This window comes from Ostrea edulis, chromosome 9, assembly GCF_947568905.1.
Source record: "Ostrea edulis chromosome 9, xbOstEdul1.1, whole genome shotgun sequence".
Lineage (NCBI taxonomy): Eukaryota > Metazoa > Mollusca > Bivalvia > Ostreida > Ostreidae > Ostrea > Ostrea edulis.
The window spans coordinates 12887724-12910118 of NC_079172.1; the positions used below are offsets into that span (position 1 = coordinate 12887724).

At 36.2% G+C, this 22395-nt stretch overlaps 1 protein-coding gene across 4 annotated transcripts in view; it reads right to left on the minus strand.

Moving 5' to 3' along the window:
• Positions 1-435: 435 nt before the first annotated feature.
• LOC125657728 (F-box/LRR-repeat protein fbxl-1-like) overlaps positions 436-22395 on the minus strand; it is a 37873-nt gene continuing 15913 nt past the window's right edge. For all 4 annotated transcript variants that reach the window (XM_048888472.2, XM_048888475.2, XM_048888471.2 and 1 more), the window contains 5 exons: positions 15542-15808; positions 15137-15303; positions 10487-10689; positions 4767-4946; positions 436-2080 (listed from right to left, as the gene is read on the minus strand). In XM_048888472.2, coding sequence (XP_048744429.1) covers positions 1909-2080; positions 4767-4946; positions 10487-10689; positions 15137-15303; positions 15542-15808 — 989 coding nt within the window. In that variant the 3' untranslated portion in view covers positions 436-1908. The remainder of the gene's footprint in view (positions 2081-4766; positions 4947-10486; positions 10690-15136; positions 15304-15541; positions 15809-22395) is intronic.

Sequence of the window (22395 nt, forward strand, 5' to 3'; positions counted from 1 at the left end):
GCTGGTGCATGTTTATCAGACTTCAAATCCTGATGACATTCAAGATTCATGTTGCTTTTGAAATCCAAAGGTCAAGGTCATTATCACACTAAATACCTATTGCGGCCATTCAAAGCTTCATACTTATAAACTATATTAAATACGTGCATGTTTTTACTTCTTGAATGCAAGCGTGCAAAATTTTCCAAAATGCAACTCGGCCATACGCATCTGATGCGTTTTAGCGATTTTTCCTTGGAGTATTTGCATTTCCACAGCTACCCAAGGATAATCACTATGCTGATTTTGATTAATGTATGAAAACTGCTGCAATTGCAGATTACACCGAGTACATAATGATTGTTTTAAACAGGCAATTGAATAGACATTGTAAGAACAACTCCTAACCTGCATGCTCCACTGTCAAGCCAGGCAAAAAGTACACAATAGTCCATAATAATTGACTCAATTTATTTCAACATTCCATCTGACAATGCATAGTTATCATTATAATAGATCGATTATTGTACTTGGGACTCCATAACACAACACAAGATTACATTCAGCACGTTCTTTATCTTCAAAACACTTGGTAAAAATACTTTCTAGTTTTATATTGTTAAACAGTCCAGCTGTTCAAATTCAAAATGTTCATAAAATATATTTTGCAGACACATTTTTATGACTGCTGTTTGCTATTTCATGTCTTGGAGCAACAAGATAAATGTTTGTTTATTAAGAGTAAATGACTATTTTAACAAGACATGCCAATAACATTTGGTTGCACAAAATAATTATCATAATAATACGATGTTTTACTTGTATTTACTTTGAAAATAGGAATAAACAAAAAAGGTGATAACTGAAACGGTTGATATTTTATCTCCAATAAAGGGACATTATTATTATAGAAAAAAATCTAGTAGAATGGATTGCACATAATGTGATATGTATAAACCAATGTGAAGCTAGGTCAGTGCCAGATCGCTCATTTGGTAGAGCACCTGATGGAAGATTCAAGTCCAGGTTTGAATCCCAGACTGGTCTGTTGCATTTTCTTGCTTCCTTTTACATTTGGCGTCCTAAATCAGCCCAGGAAACTGACCGGTAGATACCTGCCAAGGGATAAAGATTCTGGGTTTATGTCTTTAAGGTGTGAGGACCTTTAAAAGAGGGAAGAAAGAATGTGGCAATCAGCTGGGTTCATTCACAAAGTCAGATAGCTCAGTAGGGCACCTAACTTGAAATTCAGGGGGCCCAGGTTTGAATCCCAGTCTTGCAATTTATTTTCTTGCTGACCAAGTTGGCATTTACTTTGGAAGAAAATACACGTGGTAGTTAGCAGAACTATTGCCTAAAGCATTCTGTTTTGGCTTTGGGTGGAGTCATTATCTAATACATTCTCTTAAGATTTAGGTGAATGTCCAATTTATTCTTTGTAGGCTTTATGTCAGAACTAAAAGATGAAATGAAACTTAACAAAACTAAATACATAATTCTTCCACATTATATTGTGGATACCGTATCAGTACTTATTTAATTAGCAGAGCTAAGTTGTAGTTCAGGTAAAAACTGAAAATGTACAAACATGCATAAAAATATATGTATTTGTATAGTCATACACAGAAAACTTGGCTCTGTTTTTACTGCAATTCATGGATTCTCTGTTGCCGTAAGCATGAAACTGATAGTTGCAAAAAACTGAATTATGACAGGTTTGGGGATGTTTTTCACAAATCAATGTACAACAGTTATAAAGGCAGAGAAACAAACATGCAGAATTTTTGGGGTAGATTTATCTGAACATGGATGTTTGTATGTCTTCTTGTACGTTCAGTTGAATTTTAGAGTAGATCAGCAAAGTCATGTGACAGTTCTTCCAGCTGAATTTAAATCGTGGAAGTGGTGGACTGATATACTACGAGTGATTCAGTTGAACAAGAGATCTTTGAAGCAGTGCAGTAGGCTAACAATGCTGGTGCAGTAGTTCGTTGTCGTCCGTACAACCTTCAGTCGGTCTGCCCTCTCAAAGTTGGACTTCACCATTTCATAGTACTCACCATCACTCAGGGTGAAAGATTTGAGGTGGGGGCATCTCAACCTGAAAAGATCATTCATGAAAGATGTTAACGATAATTCAAAGAATATAAGCAGGTCCATACAGCCACTTTTCTTTCCTGCATGCAGCAAATTTCCTAAAGACTTGGTTCAAGTGTCTATAAAATGAGATGCGTCAGCAGCTTCCTCTTCTTTCAATCTAACTAGCTTTGAGGGGAAGTAGGCAAGAATGCAACCAACTAATGTGAGTACATGAGTCAAGGTCATAAAGCCTTCATATATAAAAGTTGTTTTTTGACCCTTCATCAGACCCCTTTATCAAAAACGAATTTTTGATTTTTAAAGTTTTTTGAGTACTATAGTAATGAGTGAAGGAGAGAGGGAGTAACCAGTACACCTATACACATTCTCCTCATTTGTAGGAGGGGAGCTATAATTATAAGATAAAAAGAGAATGAGACATGGTCTGGAGGTTATAAAACTTTTATCATAGTCATACTCAAACTCAGCCATGTTTGTTTTGAGTACAACTCTGAGCAAGTTCTGAAGCATACTCCAAAAATCTTGAGCATGTACAGTCCATTTGAGAATGAGAATGATTTTATAAAAGTTTTATAACCTTCATTTTTGAGTATGAGTACGATTTACAGCACGGGGTTCGAGTTTGAGTAGGAAAACGTGCTCAAAAAAGTTTTATAACCTCCAGATCCTATCTGTCCTAATCATATCCCATGTGGGGTTATTCAAACTGGGGAATATTCAAACTACTACAGATCAGAGCACCACATTCATTAATGAGCTTGAACTACAGTTTTTATTTTACATTACCAACTGAGATTATATAATCTATTCTCCTCTCACTTTAATTAACCTTTTATAATGGCGGACAAGACTGAACACGCAAATTCAGTGAATTTGTAATCCCCTGCTATTAAAGTGACCTTTGCCTTTTTACCTAAAAATAAATATAGGGGTTATAGAGACAGTGATGTTTGACTGTTAAAGCTCAAATGGTACATTATACAGATATAAGATGTCTGTTTGTCTGTCAGTAAACTTTACACATTTCTGACTTCTCCAGAACCACAAGGCATAAACTAAACTTGAAAGTTATTGCTTGAACCTGACAGACAGGGAGATCCCCTAGTCTTTGTGTGTATTGGGGTCTAGAAAACAAAACTGATTTCAATCCCAACAGAATCGTTCCTTTTCTGTTTCTTAAAAAGTCAAATTCATATTGCAATAAGTTCTACTCAATATGTTACAACCAGACTACAATAAACGTATCAATTAAGAAGGAAAGCTATATTTAGTTACTGATCATGAAAAATGCAAAATAAGCACAGCTGCATGGAAGCAGAGCTCAAAATACATGTAATGTTATCAAATATGTATACAGTATCATTGTATAATGTACTGTAAATCATACTAAAAGGTTCAGGAAAACACAATGGGTAGAATTTCATGGGATGTACCATATGTCACAGAGCACTGATGGTTTTTTTTTTATGTTGATTGATTTAATAGTAGTATTAAATAAAATTGATTTACTTCTTCCTGTTTCTTTTTCCATACATTTATGATCAGGGATGTATTCTGGCCCAGACAAATGATCATCAGATGTGACCTAGGTACCGATTTATATCCTGACCTAGTTGCAGTGATTACTTATCTATTTCAGAATCTAGAGAGAATTTTATGTTTGTAGACAGTAAAGAACTACAGAAGCAGAGGCCAGAGAGGCAAGTTTTACTTGGGCCCTGAGTTAAAAAATGCAGCCCAAAACAGAGTACGCTGGAGAGGTGTGTATGCAGCCCTATGCTCCCCACGGAGCAAACAGGAATAAGTCAAGTCAGACAGTAAACTAGTGGGTAGTTTTTTACAAAAAAACCAGATGTCTCCCCTTCAAAGTTTGATTGTCTAATAACCGGGGCAATAATAATGAGTGCAAGCGTCTTTATGTCTGCTTTCCAAGGAATAGGTCAAGGTAAAAAAAATTTGGTACAGTACATCTTGTCTTAAATCTGCCTTCCATGTTGTAAGTTTGAAAACCTAATGTCAGAGGGTTCTCAGGTTATGGTCTGGACTATACTTTGATGTAAAAGAGTGACCTTGACAATGTAAGTAGGTCAAGGTAAAAAATATTGGTGATGTGCACCCCCTCCTCAATATTGCCTTTCCATATTACAAGTTTGCAGTATTGATGTCAAACAAATCTTAGTTATGAAATCATTCAGTTTTTTAAACATGACATTGAATGAAGAAATGGGTCAAGGTCAAAAATTTTGGTACAGTGCACCTTGTATCTATGTCCTCTTGGCACGTTCCAAGTTTGAAATCGTAATGTCAAAGGGTTCTCAGCTATTGGCCTGGACTATATGTTGACGTAAAAGATTGACATTGACTTTATAAGTGGGTCAAGATCAAAAGTTTTTGGGGGCGGGCACCCCTCCTCCATACCATCTCCCTATGTTCCAAGTTTGAAGTCTTAAAGTCAAAGGGTTCTCTAGTTAGGGCCTTGACAAAATTTGGTTGAAGAAGAATAATAATACATGTAATAAGAAGAAAAATGACAAAAACAATATGTCTCCCCTTTGAAGGGGAGACATAATTAAAATGAGGTATTTGTTTATAACTGGAACAACACAAACAGAGGCAAATCAAAGAGCAATACATAATATACATATAGTAAGCATTGCTCCCTCATGGACTTGCCCTGTTAAGCTCACCTGATGTGATCCACAAATTTGTTGCTCTTGTCACTGAACCTAATGGTGTCGGGGTCCCACTGAATCTCTAGTCGTTCCAAGCGTGGGCAGTTCTGGGCAAAACCCTCAATCACCTGGTCTATGTGGACCTTGCTCTGGATCCTCAGGAACCATCCATTGGCTGTTCCTAGCACACACACCCTGTAAGACAGGAGACACAGTCCAGTGTAAATAAGTCATTGATAAATGTCAACATTTTGAAGAAATGCCTTAAAACAATAGTTTCATCATTTTTCATTGGATACCAATTTCTTTTTGTTTCTTTGTGATAAAGCAGTAATTCATGCTCACTGAACATGTCTGTAGTAAGTGTATATACACTGAAAATGAATGGTATTCTTTAATGTGTTAACAACTTTGTGAAATTTGCCTGTTGACTATGAACTTAATCTGACCCGGAGATCTTCCTCCCTCACCCACCACATCTGTAACGGTTAAGTGCGAGAAAGAGAGCTGGGATGGGTTTCTTTATATTATCAATCAGAAATCAATAAGTACCTGCTTATCTGAATCAGAAATCAATAAGTACAATCAGAAAACTGGGATGATGCCCTTTATATGGTGTCCATAACATTCTTGCATTTGATTTCCTTGACCTACTACATTTCTCGAGCCTGGAATCTTCCTCCCCTCTGTACAAGTACTTAGTACATACAATGTACATTCAGAACATGGCAGACGGGGACAGGAAGATTTCAGAGTCAAAATGTCTTCTATAAAGGTAAGCTGCCATCCTCTGAACCATACTTGTACCAGCTAGTGAACCTTGTTATAATGGGATACACATGAAAGGTGAAGATAACGAACATTGATCAATCTCATAACTCCTATAAGCAATACAAAATAGATAGTTGAGCAAACACGGACCCCTGGACACACCAGAGGTGGGATCAGGTGCCTAGGAGGAGTAAGCATCCCCTGACGACCGGTCACACCCACCGTGAGCCCTATATCTTGATCAGGTAAACAGAGTTATCCATAGTCAAAATCAATGATCGCCGCGAACGGTCTAACAGTTGGTATGAAACACGTCAGACAGCATTTGACCCAATGATAGGTTGTATTGGCAAACTAGATCGTTATGACAACCATAGAATTTGCGAAATGCCGACTTTAAACGAGACTGTTGAAACCCCTGTACCATCAAATTGTTTGTCAGTAGCTTGCCTCGATTTAAAAAACTGACCATCCTCTATAAAAATTTTATCTCCATAATCGGAGATTTGAGGGTATATAGTTTTTGGTCTGTCAATCCATCTGTTTGTCAATGATTTCAAAGACTTAACCTTGAACTTTTGAATGGATCTATAGGGTTTTCATATTCCTAAATGCACTCCATGTGACATAACCTTTCCTTTGAGCTCATGACTTTGACCTTGGAGTGTGGTCATACAAAGGCATCAGTGTTAATTCAAAAGATATCTTGTTTTGCTTGTAATTGTTGTGCAATGAGTGATTCAAATCTTCTCTTTATTTTAATCTCTGTTGTAAAAAATGAATAAAATAATTTCTTCAGATTTTGTAAGATGTCATTTTTAAACAAGAGGCCCATGGGCCACATCACTCACCTCGGTAGCAGTTCATTGTTGTAGGGTTGCAATGGGTATATACCTGAAATAACTGAAAACTGTGGATTGTTTTGTTCAGATCGGGTTCAGTTCCATTTTTCAATTTTCGGTTTGGGTCCAGTTTTTATGATAGAATCATTATTAGAAATCTGTTTCAACAAAATAATGTAAAAATCCAAAATGAGGCCGTGTTTTGATCAATTGTTCAATGACGGAATTATGGACAAAACTATGACAGTTATATATGTAAGATATATCAAACACTCTTAAAATATACCACAGGATCAACATTGTCAACGACAAAACATTGAAAGCATGGAATGGAAACGAGTAGAAGTGACATGTAACATGGTTGTTAAACCTAAACCAGAGTCCAAGTCTGCGAGTAAATGCAAAAATAAGTTATTGATTTTAACTTGTATAGTAGATTTTTAAAATAGCTATATTATAGACCCAAACAGAAATACCTGAACCCGAATTAAAAAATCCTGAATCGTCCCAACTCGAACATTTTTGGAACCATGACAGACCTACCTTGCAGATGGGTATGGCCTTTAATATTAACAAATTTCATCTAAGGATGCTTTGTGTCATTTAGTTTGGTTCCATTCACATGTATAATTTTGATCCTCTATTGTGGCCCCAACATATCATACCCCTGGGGCCCATGATTTTCACAAACTGGAATCTCCAAAATGTCATGAAGCTTTCATGTGAATTTCACCCTTTCTGGCCCAGTGGTTCTTGAGACGATTTTTAAATGACCCCATCCTATTTTTGAGATTATCTCCCCTTTGAAAGGGGCATGGCCCTTCATTTGAAAATACTGAAACCCCCCTCATCCAAGGATGCTTTATGCCAAGTCTGGTTAAAATTGGCCCAGTGGTTCTGGAGAAGATGAAAATGTGAAAATTTACGACAACAAAACCAACAACAGACAATGGAAAGTTTTGATTAGAAAAGCTCGCCTTCGGCTCAGGTGAGCTAAAAACTGGTGGGCAACAATTCCAAACAAATATAAATTCTATTATTGTCTTATTCATGTTAATGGCTGTTAAGCTATATATATGTGTGTCCATTGTACAAATTCGAACCAGAAATGGTAATTGTCATATTACTTGTTCAAATTTTTATTTCATGTGAAAGAAATGCATCCTCAATTTCACATCCAGTTTTGTCTGATAATACAGGCTATTACAGTAATGAAGACAGCTATAGGGTTATATCAACCCATCCTTACATACACTATAGCTGACACCAATACATGATCGAGGATGATAGTTATGGACAAATAAATTACTGCAGTTCCATGCCATATCACTAAGCTTAATTCAGCTTTAAATGGAGTGCTTTAACTCTTCAAATAAAAATACATTAATCAGTGGGTCAGTCCCTGAAACCCTAGCAACAGATGACAATCACATCTATATACCAGCAACAGATAATCTACTCTGCTGACACTGCATTTCCTAGTTTTGATGAAAAGATGACAGAAAAATAAAGCCCGTCAAATTGATTTTGGATCTGCAAAACAAGCCCAAAGGATTCTATAAAGCTCAGAATAAGTATTTAATAAAATCTGCAACAGAGGCCTATACATAGGCATTATCCTATTCCTGATTTGTCTGTGTACCCAGTAACTGGGAAGCTATTTTCTTTGATATAAGCCATGCTTCTGCTGAGTTATTCAGTATCTAATGATCAATACATGTATGCAATACTGGGCATCTAAAGCACTGGTTTTAGTACTCGTGGTCTTAAAAGATTCTTTATGTTACAAAATTAACACAAATCCAAGTTGTATTAGACCGGCCTCAATAAATTTTTTTTTATTGACATTAAACTTCTATTGACATTAAACATGAGTTGGTTCAGGAAATAATCTCCAAATCAATTTTATTTATAAAATCTCAAATGGATATATTTCCACAAAAAATAAATGAAATCAGTCGATTTTTTTTTAAACAAGACAGAGAATGACTGCAGAGACTGATGTTGTTTAGTAACATACAAACATCCAGTTCTCCATAACTCTTCCACATGAAATAACACCAATACTTTCCATTAATGTAGACACACATGTTGTTAGGTTCCTAATGGTAAAAGTGTGAAAGATACATACAGCAAAGATTGAAAATACAAACAGAAATCGACATCTGGCCAGAAAAAAACCAATTATGTCGTAAAACATAATCTAATGTACCAATTTTCACAGTTATCTTGAAATGAAACTGAATATTTGGACGAGGAGTAAGTGAGTGTTACAGTTCTTAAAACATTTTGACTCATTTATGGTAGAATGGTAGAGTAATCCATCATTTCCAATAATCTTCATCATAAATACAAGCTCATCACTACCAATGTACTAAGAATATGTTTTGAGGGGTCAAAGTTGACTGAGATGAATTTTCTCTAGCTACATGTATAGAGTAAAACGTTAGCCTTTAATTCCCATTGAGGATACCATTGTGATGCATGCAGCAAATTTAGATCCAATCAAGGTTGTATCATTGAGAATTTACATGAATTTCATACACCCTGAAGCAGCAGGATGAAGACTGTTGGAATACAATCTGGGATACGTTCCATACAACCATGATTGGACCTGGATACTGAATTTATTTCCTATGTAACCAAATGATATTACATGCAAGTATTTAGTGATAAAATAAGGAAATTTATGTCAGATATTCATTTTACTTATTTTACAAGACGGTGGTAAATAATGTGACGACACCTACATTCCTATGTAAATTTTAAACCCCCTATCATGGCCTTGCCCTAGTCCTGGGGATCAGAGTCTGAATGAACTCAATACTTCATTTATTTTAGGAAGCTTCATCCACATTTTGGTTTTTCTGTTGGAGTGGTTCCTGAGAAGTTTTATTAATCCCATCTTCTTTCACTATTTCTTGCACCTCCCTTTGTTCTAAGATATTTTTGTTAAAGATTGGTTCACTTGTTCTGGAGAAGTAAACAACAGGATCTTAAGTTAAGAGTCTGAATTGCTCATTTGGCTTCATCATCTTCAGACAATCAAAAGTTATGGCAACTTTATTCAAGTTTGAATGATATTCCAAAAAGTAAGTTAAACTTGTGTAGGACCACTACAGAAATATTTGTACCAAGTATAATGACTGGGGAGATAGCCATTCTGAAAAAAGAAGTCAAATTTGCCAAAATAACTCACACTCACACCAGGCCATTTTGAAACTCAAATCACTCCAAAGAGTATTATTACTTCTGGAGGTCCATAAGAGGAACATCTCTACTAGATATGGTGACTGGGGATGCAACCATTCTGGAAAAGTTCCACTGATTTCACTTCAACCAATCAAAACCAATGACGATCATATTACAGATGGGAATACTGTATTTATACAGATAGACCTGTCTAATCAGACACCTGTATAATCTGTTGCACTGTTAAATCTGCAGGGTCTGAAATAAGGCCCCAATTCCATTGCTAAAATCCAGGTATTTTCTCCAATTTTTGCTTTGATTTAATTCCCGGAACAATAAAAACAAATCAAATCAGAGTAGCTTTATTGTTTATAAATCTCCTTCATGAACAGGTCCTGCACAGACCACAATTTTTGCTCAAAAAAGTAAACCCATTTTTATTGGCCTTTGCTTACTAAAATGAGGTAAGATTTGACCAAATTGAAAGTCAGAAGGAGTCCAATTATACTTTAATATACTGGTTTGGGTTTTTTCCCTACTCCTTTGTATATGAATCATTTTTCTCAAGCAAGTGCTACTATTTTACCCATATTTTTAAATTCTATTTTTTTCTATGAACTTTTACACTGTGCAATCTGACCTGTCTAATCTGACCCAAAATTAGTTCTCACTGCATGTCAAATCAGACAGGTTTCACTGTACCAAGCATGGAGACTGAATATATGCATAATTGTTTACAGATGCTTACAACAGAGAGAGACAATGGACACCAAGTATTGAGAATAACTTACACTAGTTTTCAGCCAGGTCAGTTGAAAATGTGAAAAGTTAACAAGCAGGCAGACTCTGTTCAGAATATTCTCACCTGAGTCTTTGGTGAAGCAATATTGCACAGTAACACTTTTACTTACAATAGGAGATTACTATTACCTGATGCTGGTTAGAAATCCTATGACATTGAGCCAGAAGTTCTCGGTTAGCTTTGGTTTTCCACACAGCATGAGTCCAGTCAAATGGTGACCATGAGATTGTAGGAACTGGTAGATGGCATTCTCAGACAGAGCATGGGTATGGCTGATATCCAGTGCTTGAAGCTTGTTAAACTTTCCCTTCTGTGACAGTTGATCCAATATCTGAAATATATTCCATTAATACCTGACAAACACACTTCAGTATGAAGACAGATTTTAACAGATTCACTATTCGTTATCTTCACCTTTCATGCTGAAAGAAATACATAATAGGTTCATGATACGCCCGCATACATTATTGACCCAGGAATTTGAACAAGTAAGAAAGGATTATCCACAAAAGGATTTTGTCGGAATTGCAATAACAATGTATTTTGCATTGAATAAATCTAAGTCCAAGGGCTGCAACTCCTTCAAAAATAGTGAGACAGCATTCCCCTTGTAATATGCACATCTACACATTGTGAACTTCCTTTGTACTAATTAAGTTTCATTGAAATCTCCAACAGTGTTTAAGAGGAGTTGCAAAAACAAGGTCCTTGCATAAAATAAATCCAAGTCCAAGGGCCCTAACTCCTTCAAAAATAGCGGTGAAGCATTACCCTTGTAATATACACATCTCCACATTGTGATCTTCCTTTGTACCAAGTTTCATCAAAATCCCCCAAAAAAGGTTTAGGAGGAGTTGTGAAGACAAAGTATTTTGAATAGAAGAAAATTAAGTCCAAGGGCCACAACTCCTTTAAACAAGAGGCCCATGGGCCACATCGTTCACCTGAGTCACCATGGTCCATATCAGAAGATTTTCCATATCTATTTGCATGTAAAACCGTAGTCCCTATTATGGCCCCAAACCTACCCCTGGAGGCCATGGTTTTTGCAAACTTGAATCTACACTATGTCAGAAAGCTTTCATGTAAATATGAACTTCTTTGGCCCAATGGTTCTTGAGAAGAAGATTTTTAAAGATTTTCCCTATATATTTGTATGTAAAACTTTGATCCCCTATTGTGGCCCCATCCTACCCCAGGGGGGCATGATTTCAACAAACCTGAATCTGAACTATATCAGAAAGCTTTCATATAAATCTCAGCTTAAATTTTCTGGCTTAGTGGTTCTGGGAAGAAGATTTTTAAAGATTTTTCCTATATATTTGTATGTAAAACTTTGACCCCCTATTGTGGCCCCATCCGACCCCCGGGGGCCATGATCTTAGCAATTTATAATCTGCACTATAGCAGGAAGCTTTCATATAAATCTCAGCTTTTCTGGCTCAATGGTTCTTGAGAAGAAGATTTTTAAAGATTTTCCCTATATATTTGTATGTAAAACTTTGATCCCCTATTGTGGCCCCATCCGACCCCCGGGGGCCATGATTTTAACAATTTAGAATCTGCATTATATAAGGAAGCTTTCATATAAATCTCAGCTATTCTGGCTCAGTGGTTCTTGAAAAGAAGATTTTTAAAGATTTTCCCTATATATTTGTATGTAAAATTTTGATCCCCTATTGTGGCCCCATCCGACCCCCGGGGGCCATGATTTTAACAATTTAGAATCTGCATTATATAAGGAAGCTTTCATATAAATCTCAGCTTTTCTGGCTTAGTGGTTCTTGAGAAGAAGATTTTTAAAGATTTTCCCTATATATTTGTATGTAAAACTTTGACCCCCTATTGTGGCCCCATCCGACCCCCGGGGGCCATGATTTTAACAATTTAGAATCTGCACTACCTAATAAAGCTTATCTATAAATTTCATCTTTTCTGGCCCAGTGGTTCTTGAGAAGAAGACTTTTTAATGACCCTACCCTATTTTTACCTTTTCTTGATTATCTCCCCTTGGAAGGTGGCCTGGCCCTTTATTTTAACAATTTAGAATTCCCTTTACCTAAGGATGTTTTGTGCCAACTTTGGTTGAAATTGGCCCAGTGGTTGTTGAGAAGAAGTAGAAAATGTGAAAAGTTTACAGACGGACGGACGGACGCCGGAATACGGGTGATCAGAAAAGCTCACTTGAGTTTTCAGCTCAGGTGAGCTAAAAACATTGGACAGCATTCCCCTTGAAACATGTACAGCTCCACATTGTGGTCTTTCTTTGTACCAAGTTTCATCAAAATCCCCAAAAGGGTTTAGGAGGAGTTGCGAAGACATGGTACTTGCATAAGATAAATCCAGGTCCAAGGGCCCAAACTCCTTCAAAAATAGTGGTGGAGCATTCCCCTTGTAATATGCACATCTCCACACTGTGATCTTTCTTTGTATCAAGTTTCATCAAAACCCCTCAAAGGGTTTAGAAGGAGTTGCGAAGACAGAGTTAAAGGGACAGATGGACAGACAGATGGACGACAGCAGTATAGTATAATATGCCCGTATAAAAATGTGGGCGTAAAAAAATTAAGTCGAAGGGCCACAACTCCTTTAAAAAACATTGGACAGCATTCCCATCAAAATCCCCCATAGGGTTTAGGAGGAGTTGCGAAGATAAAGTTGAAGGGATAGATGGATGGACAGACAGATGGACGACAGCGGTATAGCATAATACGCCCACATTTTTATGTGGGTGTATAAAAATGGATAACTCTCCCAATCCACTATGAAAGTTAACCTACATTAAAGTTACATATTTGCAGATACGGATAGCATACAAAATAGGTGTTACCAAATACTCACCCTGACAACAATGAACCCATTAAACTTTACCTTTGTCAAATAGAATCAGTTCAAGGTCAAGACATGCCTAAAGTAATGGGCAAAGCTATGCAAAAGTAGTCATTTCACACAAGTGTTACCAGTATCCAGTAAGAGTTGGGTCATGATTTCTATATCCCATAGCCATGTGTCAATAACCTACACAAAATGACCTAGGTTGCTTCAAGACCATGACATATTTTTACTACAGTTGGAAATCACTGCAAGTGAGTGAGGAAAAGTCATAACACTAACACTGTCGAATCTCAATATATCTGTGACCTTGAGATCAGGGCACACTTAATATGCCATGGGCAATATACAATATTGTACATTGCATAGATTTCTTGCAAGGTTAGTTACAATTTATAGTCTAGAAACAAATTCAACAACTCATTAACCTGTGACATTGACCTTATAAGTGACCTTGATGGAAGGATCATGATTTACGACAAACCCTACAGCATTGGCAACAACATACTATTAAACTTAAGGAAGCTGAAGTAAAACAAATCATCATAATGATTGGCCTCTTTTATAAACACAATGAAAATATACATATCAGTTATACTTGTACATTTTTAATCTAGTAATTGCCTAGCAGGGTAGCTCTGTAAGTTAATGTGTTAACTATACTGATCTGTAGATCATGGCTTCATTGAAAGTTTTCAATAAAATTTTTAAATATTATTGTACACATTCTCCACTTTCCATCCATATCCGTTATCTCAGGTGTGCTATTCCTCCTTAAAGACCGAGAAAATGAGCATCGCCTTCAAATTTACCTGGTCTGTGAACCCTTGTCAATCAGGAGAAATTAAGTTTCAGATTGAATGCTAGAAATTGATGGACATTTGGTTACTAGTCTTTGTGGATACTTTATCTATCTTATCTGGCGAATGAGGTGTCCGTGCAATCTTTTGATGCTTACCGCGTAATCCAGCTTGAGAGGGAAACAGTTTCGTTTTTTTTTCATGTAGAGATAGTCACACAATAATAGTAGTAAATTTTGCATACAATTACATAAGTTATAATAGAATATAAATACATTGTACGTTAATGAAATCTTGTTTACACTCAGTTCAAAATTCATAAGAGTACTTTTCCCTCGAAACATGGCAACAAAAGTACATGTAACTATCAACTTATCGGAAAAGAAATTAGCTGCTACAAGGGCTCTTTCTTTTCAATCTTACAAAAACATACAGGTAATGCAGGTAACACAGATAACGTCCTGTGTATGTAGGACGGTATACACAAGCTAGCAGGGTTCCCTCGCTTCACACCTGTCTAAAATCAGCTCCACCCCTGCACTTAACTTACCTGAGGAAGACCGACCGATTTTAAACCTCCGCCTTTAAAGTCAAATTCGAAGATAGTGAGAGACAGGTGATCAGAACCAATGGTAGAGGCAGACAGATAAACTACTGTGCTAAACCTAGCATGTCCCCAATCCAATAGGCAGACAGATAAACTACTGTGCTAAACCTAGCATGTCCCCAATCCAATAGGCAGACAGATAAACTACTGTGCTAAACCTAGCATGTCCCCAATCCAATAGGCAGACAGATAAACTACTGTGCTAAACCTAGCATGTCCCCAATCCAATAGGCAGACAGATAAACTACTGTGCTAAACCTAGCATGTCCCCAATCCAATGGGGGGAAACATAACTGAATTGTGAAGACATTGAATTTCAAAACTACATTGTATTTACGAGAAAAAGGGATGCCTCAAAGAACATGCACGACTTGAGATAATGCGGAGAGACAGTTCTGTGCCACATGAACAATACCCTAATGTGTCCCTTCTGCTGTGAAAATGAACAATGAAATAAAGCCTAGTCATTTCAGCATCTCATTAACCAATGTGACCTGAACTTTTATCTGCAAGGTTACAAAGAAAGTTCAAGGACATACCCTATCTGAAAAGAATTCACAATATCCTAATCCTAGGTAAGTAAATCCTGGCATGCGAAGTAGGATATTCTCCAGACACTCTGTTGACAATTCCGTAGAGGTCAGATCAAGTTCAGAGATGACTGAGGTTTCCCAGGGAACAGCCATCATATGATGATCTTCAACACCTGTTCAACACATACAGAAAATGAAATCAGAAAATACTTACTTCACTTTACAAGGGAACGCACACGATGAACAACATTGTATTTAACGTTGAATGGAACAGAATTCAAGGTACCATAAAACTATTATTCATCTTTAGAGTCTCCACACAGTGGGATTCATGTCATATTGAACGCCACTTTCCTTATTTCACAATTCATAAAAGTTGACCACTATAATGTGTGATGTCAGTATGTGTACCTGTGTGTTGCAGAAGAAGAGTTTTTAGTTTCTTGCACCTTTGCACCAAGGACTTGAAAGAGGAACCTTTGACTCGGAGACAAAAGTTCAAGGCCAGAGTTTCAATGTGGATACAGTTGGATGTTAGCAACTCGATGTGAGAGTCATCAATGAAGGTGATTCCGTACATATTGACTATTCTCAGATTGGGGGTGTGTGCTTTAATTTTTCCAATGTTGATTACTTCGTATATGTCCTCCTCTGCCTCCATTGACATTTCGAAAGTACCTGCAATATTAAACATAAGCACGTATTAAACAAAGAATTAAAACAGTCTAAAAGTACCTGCAATATTAGATTAAACAAGAGCACATATTAAACAAAGAATTAAAGATGTGCTATTGTACCTCAGTTGTAATTACTTTACATGTATACTTATCATTATTATTAATTTAGCCAATTCAAAATTTGGAACATAATTGTAGGTCAGGAACAATTTGGTGCAATCATGATTTAGTTTTACCAAGGTCTCTATATCACATTAATGCAGTTACTAGTATCAATGTAGGTTTAACAAAGCATATCTCACCCAAACCTATATCTAACCCAAGCTTATAGAGTATCAAATTTTATGAATTTTACACATGCAGTGCTAAGGATGCAGCTCTCGACACTTTTCACCCTTCATAAACGTCTCAAGGACAACAGATTAATATTTAATAATAGTCTGATCATAATTATCTGATCATAATGCACTTTAGATAGAATCTGATATACACTAAGCTGATAACACAACTGAAATGAGCAGAGATCAATGTAGAAGATGGCGGAGGATGTGCTGTGCTTCTTTGACAGTTATGAATTGTGTATCTGAACAACTACAACAGTTTTCCTATATCAGATTTCAGTTTGCTTGACTTTTTGACCCTGAAATCAAAGATTATAGGAAGGGTCATTCTCATTCCATGGCAAGACTTGGTATAAATAATGGTAATCTATCTAAAATCATATCTTCTCTAACCCTTACACTGGAGAAGGATCTGATAAGCATTGCATTTGATCTCATGGTACTGACCCCTGGAGTCTCAAGAATAATTCAATAAATATTCGACCAATGACAATAATAGCTTGACGAAGTATTAAGGACCAATCAGGAATCGTTTCACTGAAGCATATTCGGATTGTAAGTTCACGAAAAATGTCGTTGCTCCATGAAAAGTTTAAACGAATTCCTAATATAAGTGCTAAAGGAAGAGCAAAGAAGATCTTAGATATTTTACATCCATTATTGTTAAAATATACTTCATGTGGCATTCTAACATCGCTCATGGTTAATGCCACCATCTTCTTTGATTATTCTCCTGTGCTTCTTGGAAATTATTGACATGCATAAGATAAATACCAAGTAATATATGTTCCGATATAACAGTAAAACTTTCACGCTAGCGAAAGCCATCATTTGATTGGTCAAGTGTGAAAGGTGAAATAACATGACCCCAAATGCAATGCTGTACGTCAGATCCTTCTCCAGTGTAACAGTTAGAGAAGATTCGATTTTAATTACATTGGAATGAGAAATTTAAGGACATTGATTAATAATTAATACCCAAATTTTTTTTTATCTCTAACAGTGCATGTCCAGTTTGCTTGACAGTTTGATTCTGAAATCCACAGGGATCTGTTGTAAGTATACATGTAGTATGTTGACTCTGGAAATTAGAGGAAATCTCTTATGGCCTGGAAACCATTTTCCTATATCAGAGTCCAGTTTGCTTGACCTTTGACCACTTGGTTCCAAAATACACAGGGATAATTCCCATTCCATGGCAAGTCTGTGTGTGAACTATGATAACTCCAGATAAAACATTAAAAAATGAATATATGCACCCAGGGGTGCATGAGCCAAGTTTCATGGGATACATTGTAAAGTCAGGAATGATATGGCATATTTATAATTGTGAAGAACTAATTTCAGTTTTAAACTTTTTGAGTTACTGTCCAGAAACCATAATTGTTTGAAGTTTTCAATGTATTTTCGGTCACTGTGACCTTGACCTTTGACCTTTTTTTCTCTCTCCAAAATCAATAGGGGCCTTGCTTTGCTGGTATCCAACAATATATCCAAGTTTCATTTGATTCAAGTTAAAAAAAATTGAATTATCCTCCGGAATCCAAACTTTTGGAATTTTAAATCTATTTTTGGTCACTGTGACCTTGACCTTTGACCTATTTTCTCCAAAATCAATAGGGATCTTCCTTACCTGGTACATAACAATATCTTTAAGTATCATTTGATTAAGATTTAAACTTTCTGAGTTATCATCCAGAAACCAAATATTTCTGAAATTTTCATTCTATATTCGGTCACTCTGACCTTGACCTTTTTTCTCCAAAATCAATAGGGGTCTTTCTTACCTGGTACCCAACAATATATCAAAGTTTCATTTGATTAGATTGTAAACTTTTTGAGTTATCATCTGGAAACCAACTGTTGACAGCCAACCGCCCGCCCTCCAACCCACCCGCCCGCCTGCCTGACCAAACCAATAGCCAAGTTCAACTTCGTTGCAACTCGGCTAAATATATTAGATTGTACTATTCTCATGTAGTGCTCATATATTCAGAGTTTTAGCCAGAATTACTCTTGGAACCAGTCTGCAGGGTGGGGTTGTGATGGGGGGGGGGGGGGGGTTAAAGTTTTTTTTATAGTAATATCTTCTTCATCCAAGCATCCTATGTAGTGTATGAGATTCAAGTTTGTTTACACCATGACCCTGGAGACTAGGTTGAGGCTACAGGAACAATAGAGTTCAACATTTTACATGGGAAAATACCCCAAATGAAAAAGATATTGTTATGCCATGAAAATGCACATGCATTGATATTTTCAGTTGTTTGTATGAGTGATGTAGATCAGACACTTAACTGATCATTTATCCATAAACTTCTGACATTTTTGACATTAAGATTGTTTGAAGAATGTTTAAATATATAAGTTCCTATGTGAAACTTCAATTCCCTCTTTAGGTTCCACCATAGCTGCATATATAGGTCATGGTGAAAGGAAAGCTGAAGATAATGAACAGTGATCAATCTCATAACTCCTATAAGCAATACAAAATAGTTGGGCAAACATAGACCCCTGGATATACCAGAGGTGGGATCAGGTGCCAAGGAGGAGTAAGCATCCCCTGTCGACCTGTCACACCAGCCTTGAACCCTATTGGTTTGAACAACTTGAATCTGCATGTACCTCTACTTATATAATTATGCAAGCTTTGAAGCCAGTCAGACTTTTTGTCTCATTGACTCTAGAGAAGAGGATCTTTTAAACACTCTATACCATACTTTCATTATTTCCACAATTACCTCTCCTTGTGTAAAGTTTGAGGGACATAGTCTCTCATTTGAACTTTGGTCCACAGCTCTTGAGAAGAAAAAAAAATAGTGAGAAGTTTACAAACAACTACTCAGATGACAATTAAACTTTTGATTGGAAAAGCTGAGGCACTTAACATTTTGCTCAAAAGAGCTAAATTACTTAGTCCCACAAACTGATGTTTACAGCAAATATTGCCCTTGTATTTGTCATCCCTGTTATTTTTTGAACAGCATAATTCAGAACATATGGTTGGACAAAGTATCTTAGATACCAGGCTGCAAAAAATCTCATAAAAATATCTGGTGAACTTTATTGGCAGCGGAAGTTGGCATTGCATGTCAGCAAGAGCATATTGCATATATTCATAGAATGAAATGTGAATGGGTGCATATTAATGCATGTCATATGATGCGATCACCTGAAAACTATCAGCACAATACAAATGTGCCTGTATTGTGATACTGATGCTAACTGCATGCTTCAGAGGCTTTCATGGCTACAGCATATGTTATAAAATGTCTAATGATAATAAAAACAGCTGCACCAAATCAGCATTCTTCTGCACAGCCTCCCAAGGTTTGATCAAAGCCTCATTATAGTACAACCCTTAGTCTGTATCCGCTGTAAACAAGCCTTCTCCAAGAAAATATATACCTTGATGTCGAGTTTCAATAACTCTGTCATAATCTTATCCGATATCGCTTCAGGATGTGCTTTAACAACAAATGTATTTCCTTAATGAAGGAACTTTAAAGACATTACATTTTTGTTGACTGCGTGGGTTCAAGGGCAACACACAGCAGAGTTTTTGTCAGACCTAAAGACTATAAACTGTTGCCCTAGCTAGGCTGTCACTATAAGCAAAGGGTTTTGATCTGAGAGTCTTCTCCAAACACTTCAGACACCAACATGTCCACCCTTATATCCACTATAATTATGTACTGTATAAATTCCTAAATATACATAAGGAATTAATTATCGTGTAATTTCACGCGAAACATCACTCCCAAAATAAAATTACCTGCTTTTATTTTTATATTGCTAAAATACATGTGAAAACTCTTGATCAACAGACTAATCCCGAATTCATACCCTAAATGCATGATATCCAATAAAACTATCACTGTATGTTAATATTGATGTGATATGTACAGCTTGACTTTAATATACAGCTACGACATCACAATGTGATGTCATGCATTGTTTACTTAATACCCATAAACACCAACAGTTTATAAGCAAAACAACTTTGGTATAAGGGCATATAATACTGGTATGAGGAGAAGTGGAATCGTTATTGCTGGGCAGATGCCATCAGTTCTGATATATTGAATGCCTATAAGTAATGTTTTTAGGGAGAGGGCTAAAATAGGCTAAGCCTGCTGCCCGATCCCATTCACTTTGTGAATGAATATTATAGTTTAAATTAAATATAAGTAATGTTTCACAGATTTCAAGTGTTTTACAGAAGAACATAGAGAAAACGCACCGACCAGTATAATTAATCAAACAAGGCAATGCACAGGATTTACACAGCATTAACATTAATAGGGATTTCATTTAATCCTGCCTAAATATGAAAGAAATGTTGTAAAATTTTGAGTGCATCACCTAACACTACGTGAAGATTGAGTTAATGAAACATCATCTTATGAAATCAGATGCACTTTAGCCATTCAAGTATCTTAGTAATAATGTATAACCCCGTTTTGCTTCATAGGAGTTGTGTGTGAATCATTGATTTTAAAATCAAAATGATTGGGTTTTTTTTATTCTCATTTGCATTGAAAAGCCTCTGCCTGGCCTTAATTTACATATATGTGTATAAATGCAGCACTATAGCTTACTGATATCTATTTCACTAAAAATACCTAATTAAAATAAGCTGTTTTTAATCCACTATCATACTGCTAAACAGTAGCTGATTAAAAGCTAATTTTATTAGATTGCCTCACAAAAGCAACCAAATCAAAAATCAAATCAATGCCTCACAAAAGCAACCAAATCAAAAATCAATTCAAATCTCTTTGCAACTGGGAGACCCCAGTTTAATTTTCAATACCATGACTACATCAAACCCAATTATAGTGACTGTTCTTTCACCAGGTACCTGACATTAGGAATGAGTGTCATGGGTCTTTCAGATATGACCTTAAAATGGATCAGGTCCCATGTCATTGCACACATTGGCAAGATAAAGAATCCTTACTGCTATGGCTGTAAGAACAATGCATGTAGGTCAAAGTCTGAGGCACTTCACTTAAAGCTGGCGATTTCTCTAAACGAGTGAACAAGAATATCAGTCAAACTGCACACTCCAAAATACATCTAACCAATGACTATGAGGAATATGACTCACACAATGATCACCATAAAATGATCAATAACTGTTGAAATGAAGGTGATTTCTTTTCATACATAAGATATATGTTGAATGACATTGACCTTTACTAATGACCTTCAGTGACCTTTGTCTAAATGGCATTTGCCTACCAGTATTACTTATTTGTGTGATATATGATCAATACCTGTTCAAAAATTGTTGAAATAAAGAATGTTTTACTTATATAAGGTATATGTTCTGAGTGACCATTCCCTTTCTAAAATAACCTTGGTCCAAAAGTTCCTGTCTCAAGGAACATTTGTGATCATTTATGATAAATTTCTGACGAAAGGTTTAGGAAATCGGAACTTTTATATAAAAAACTGTTGAAATAAGGAACTTTTATATCTTCCGAATGACCTTGACCTTTCCAAAATGACCTAGAAAGACCTTGGTTCAAACATACCTGTCTCAAGAAACATTTGTGATCAATTATATCAATTTCTGATGAAATGTTTGGGAGATATGAGCTCGGATGGACAGATCGACATAATGGCAACTTATACTCCCCCTACATTTTTCTGAGAGCATACAAATTCTGGAACGGAACAGATAACAACATAAAACCAAACAAAAATCATTTAAGAAAATGGATTCTCAATTTTTCAGTTATTCTGATGATGTGTTATTTTTATGTGAACCCTCAATTTTTCACATGTTCGTTGTTGAATGTATCGATTTAAATTACGAAACTTGCCATGTAGCTCTCTAACAAACATCTACATGTTTCAGGGTCTATAACCAAGATATCAAGTTTAACTTTCATCATGGTTAGCCCACATTACACTGAGATACAGTCCTTTGCATAAAATGTGTCATTTTCCCTACTTATGAAGCTAGTGGTTGGGTGAGCAAGAGTATTGGCCCTTTGCACTGGGATGGGAGCGGTGCTAAAGGACACAATTAGGCTATAGCAAGATCCCCAGAAAGTACATGCAATACCTGTTCAAAGTTTTCCATTTGAAATATTGTAGATTCATAGTTTTACGATGGTTTCTATTTTCCATCCTTTGTTTATTTATAACAGGGTAAGAAAAGATGAAGTAAAACAGAACATTTCCCAATATTAGTTTTATTGCTTGCATTTGCCACATTTTAGAGAGTTGAATG